General features: G+C 56.6%; 1 protein-coding gene across 1 annotated transcript; it reads left to right on the plus strand.

Annotated features, from left to right (window-relative positions):
* The first annotated feature begins 626 nt into the window (after nt 1–626).
* On the plus strand, nt 627–2172 carry GLOD5 (glyoxalase domain containing 5). Its single transcript, XM_057383825.1, has 3 exons — nt 627–785; nt 1688–1843; nt 2020–2172. The coding sequence occupies exons 1-3, from the start codon at nt 645–647 to the stop codon at nt 2170–2172; spliced, it is 450 nt and encodes a 149-aa protein (XP_057239808.1). The 5' UTR covers nt 627–644.
* The last annotated feature ends 507 nt before the right edge of the window (nt 2173–2679 follow it).

Here is a 2679-nt window from a genome sequence, read left to right on the forward strand (position 1 = left end):
GCAGTGCCAGAGGGTCTGAACTCACCATAAGCCACCAGGAACCTCTGGGACCCCAGGCTGGCGCGTCCCCACACCCTGGTGCTGTCACCCTGAACCCCTGGCCTCACCCTCTGCCTGGTGGTGGCATCTGGCAGCTTGAAGGCAAATGGCAGAACGCATCCCCAGATGGTTCCTGCTGCTCGGCCAAGCCCCAGTTTGTCTCCACTCTCTGGTTTGGCTCCACCTGGACCAGTGTCCACACCTGGGAGGAGCCCGGAGGGGCTGGAGAAGGATCCCACACTGGGATGGAKGAAGGATCCCACACGCGGTCCCTTCCTGGGTGCACACGGGGGTTGGGAGCTCAGCGTTTGGGTGACACCAGCCCTCAGGGAGGTCACCCAGCTGGTCCCCACCCCTGGCCCCATCCAGGGGCTCTGACAGGCTCGGTRTTCTCTCGGGTGCCACCAGAGCCAGCCCGGGTCAGGGCTCTGGCGGGGAGAGGATTTATCTCTGCTGTGCTTGTGCCACCTGCAGGACGAAGGAAAACCTGGGCGATCCCCGCTCTGCTCTTTGCTCCCCGGACCATTTTCCCTTTTCCTGCGTCGCTGGATGCTCCCAACTTCCCTGTTCTCTGCTTTTCCGTGCCAGTTGCCAGCCCCGGGAGCATGGCCTGGAAGGAGCAGGGCAGGAGCCCACCCTCGTGTCTCATCCAGCGCCTGGACCACCTCGTGCTGACCGTCAGGAACATCGAGGACACCGTGGACTTTTATTCCAAAGTCCTGGGCATGGAGGTGGTGACGTTCAAGGTGACTTCRGGTGCAGGCTTGGTTTGGGTCTGGAGGAACTGGACTGTGGCTCTGGGCCCTGTGGGTGGGGTCGGGACTGGGGTGGGGGTGGCAGGGGCAGCATGAGCTGCAGCCCATCAGGGTCTGAGTTTCACGAGAGTCAGGCTGAATCAGAGGTAAGTACAAACACGCTGAAAGGAGTCAAAGTGACAAAAATCCCCCAAAGATTCTCTGAAAAAACATCTTCTAGGACCGAAGGAGGAGACTCCTCAAACCCACACATCACCTAAAGCCATCTAGTTTTGATATTTCCATAGGCAAAGGGAAGAGAAGTTGATTAATATTTAATATTTAGTATTTTATTATTCCAACTCATCTCCTGCCCAAGCCTCGAGCCCCTTTGCCTGTTTTGGATGAACACACAGCACCTTTTTAATTTCTAAGCTCTTCCTTCTCCCATTCTCTCTCTAAAAATCAAACCCACAGCTCTGATCTTTAGGTGGTCCCTGTCYTGCATTTCCATGGGGGCTCAGCTGCCCCCTGAGCCTGCAGAAACCCCCTGAAGATCCTGCAAAGAGCTGTCAAAACCTCCTTCTTCTCCTCAGCCCATGTCCTCAGCCTTGTCCCCAGGGCAGTGCCAGCCTGGCCATTGGTTATGGGGGGATGGAGAATACCCAGCCCTGAAACCCTGCATTCCCTTTGGAACACTGCACGTGGCTGCAGGAATTCCCTGGGCCACTCCACACCTCCAGGAGTATCACAGGAGCCTGGTAATGATCAGTTTTTGGGTTTCCCCAGCAAAGCCCTGAGTTGGCAGGGCTCCATCAGGGTTTCCAGGACTACTCAGGACAGTGAAGTGAATTTCTAAGCTCTTCCTTAGCCCAGGAATTCTCCCTTACTGCAGCCTTTTCCTTTGGGAGCAGGGAAATCGCAAAGCTCTGCGTTTTGGCCAGCAGAAGCTCAACCTGCACCAGGCTGGGCAGGAGCTGGAGCCCAAGGCTCGGTGCCCGGTGCCCGGCTCCGCGGATTTGTGCCTGATCACAGCGGTGCCCCTGGAGCAGCTRCTGGAGCACCTGGAGGTGAGGCAGGGACGGGGTGTCCCCAGGGCAGGGGGATCCCAAGGGACGTGAATCCAGAGCCTCCAAGGGACGCTTCCCTGGGGAATGTCTCATCCGGCAGTTCATGTTTTCAGGACTGGGGGAAAGGGCCCGATGATGCCATGATCACCAAGCCCCTGCTCTCCTGTGTCCCCCAGRCCTGTGGGGTGCCCATTGAAGAAGGTCCTGTGGCCAGAACTGGCGCTGTGGGGCCAATCACCTCCATCTACTTCCGAGACCCCGACCAGAACCTGGTGGAGGTTTCCAGGTACTGCCCGGCTGTGGCTACGGATGGAGAAGGGGAGCCCTGAGCACAGCCCATCCTCTGCCTGTGTCCCTACAGGAGATGGATGCAGGGGCCGTTCACAGGTCTGAGCTTTCATTTGTAAACCTGGGACAAAGCCCAAATCCCAGCCTTAAACAGGGCTGTGAGGACATCGGGAGTTCCCCAAGGCAACTTGATCAGCTCTCATCCCTGGGAGTGAATCTCACTTTTATACATCTCCATCATGGAGACTTCATGGCCTTCTGGGAAGATCTGTCCTGCTGCTGCTGCTCTGCATTTGTTGCGACATTTTCCCTAATTCCTGCTATCCCTTTTGCTGCAGTTCAAGTCCTCATTCCTACACTGTCCACCTGTCATTTCTCTCCTTTTCAGAGTAATTTTTCCAGTTGGAAATTTTCATCTCACTTCCTCTCATCTCCTGCTCCTTGTCTCAGGCTGCCTGGTGCTGGTGGCTCTCCCCCCAAGCCTGAGTTTAAATCCAGCTGTGACTGTCCAAACACCCTTCTCACCTGGGATTTGGGAATTTGGCCGC

This window comes from Malurus melanocephalus, unplaced genomic scaffold (genome assembly GCF_030028575.1).
Source record: "Malurus melanocephalus ecotype Western Australia unplaced genomic scaffold, MMel_1.1 scaffold_664, whole genome shotgun sequence".
NCBI lineage: Eukaryota > Metazoa > Chordata > Aves > Passeriformes > Maluridae > Malurus > Malurus melanocephalus.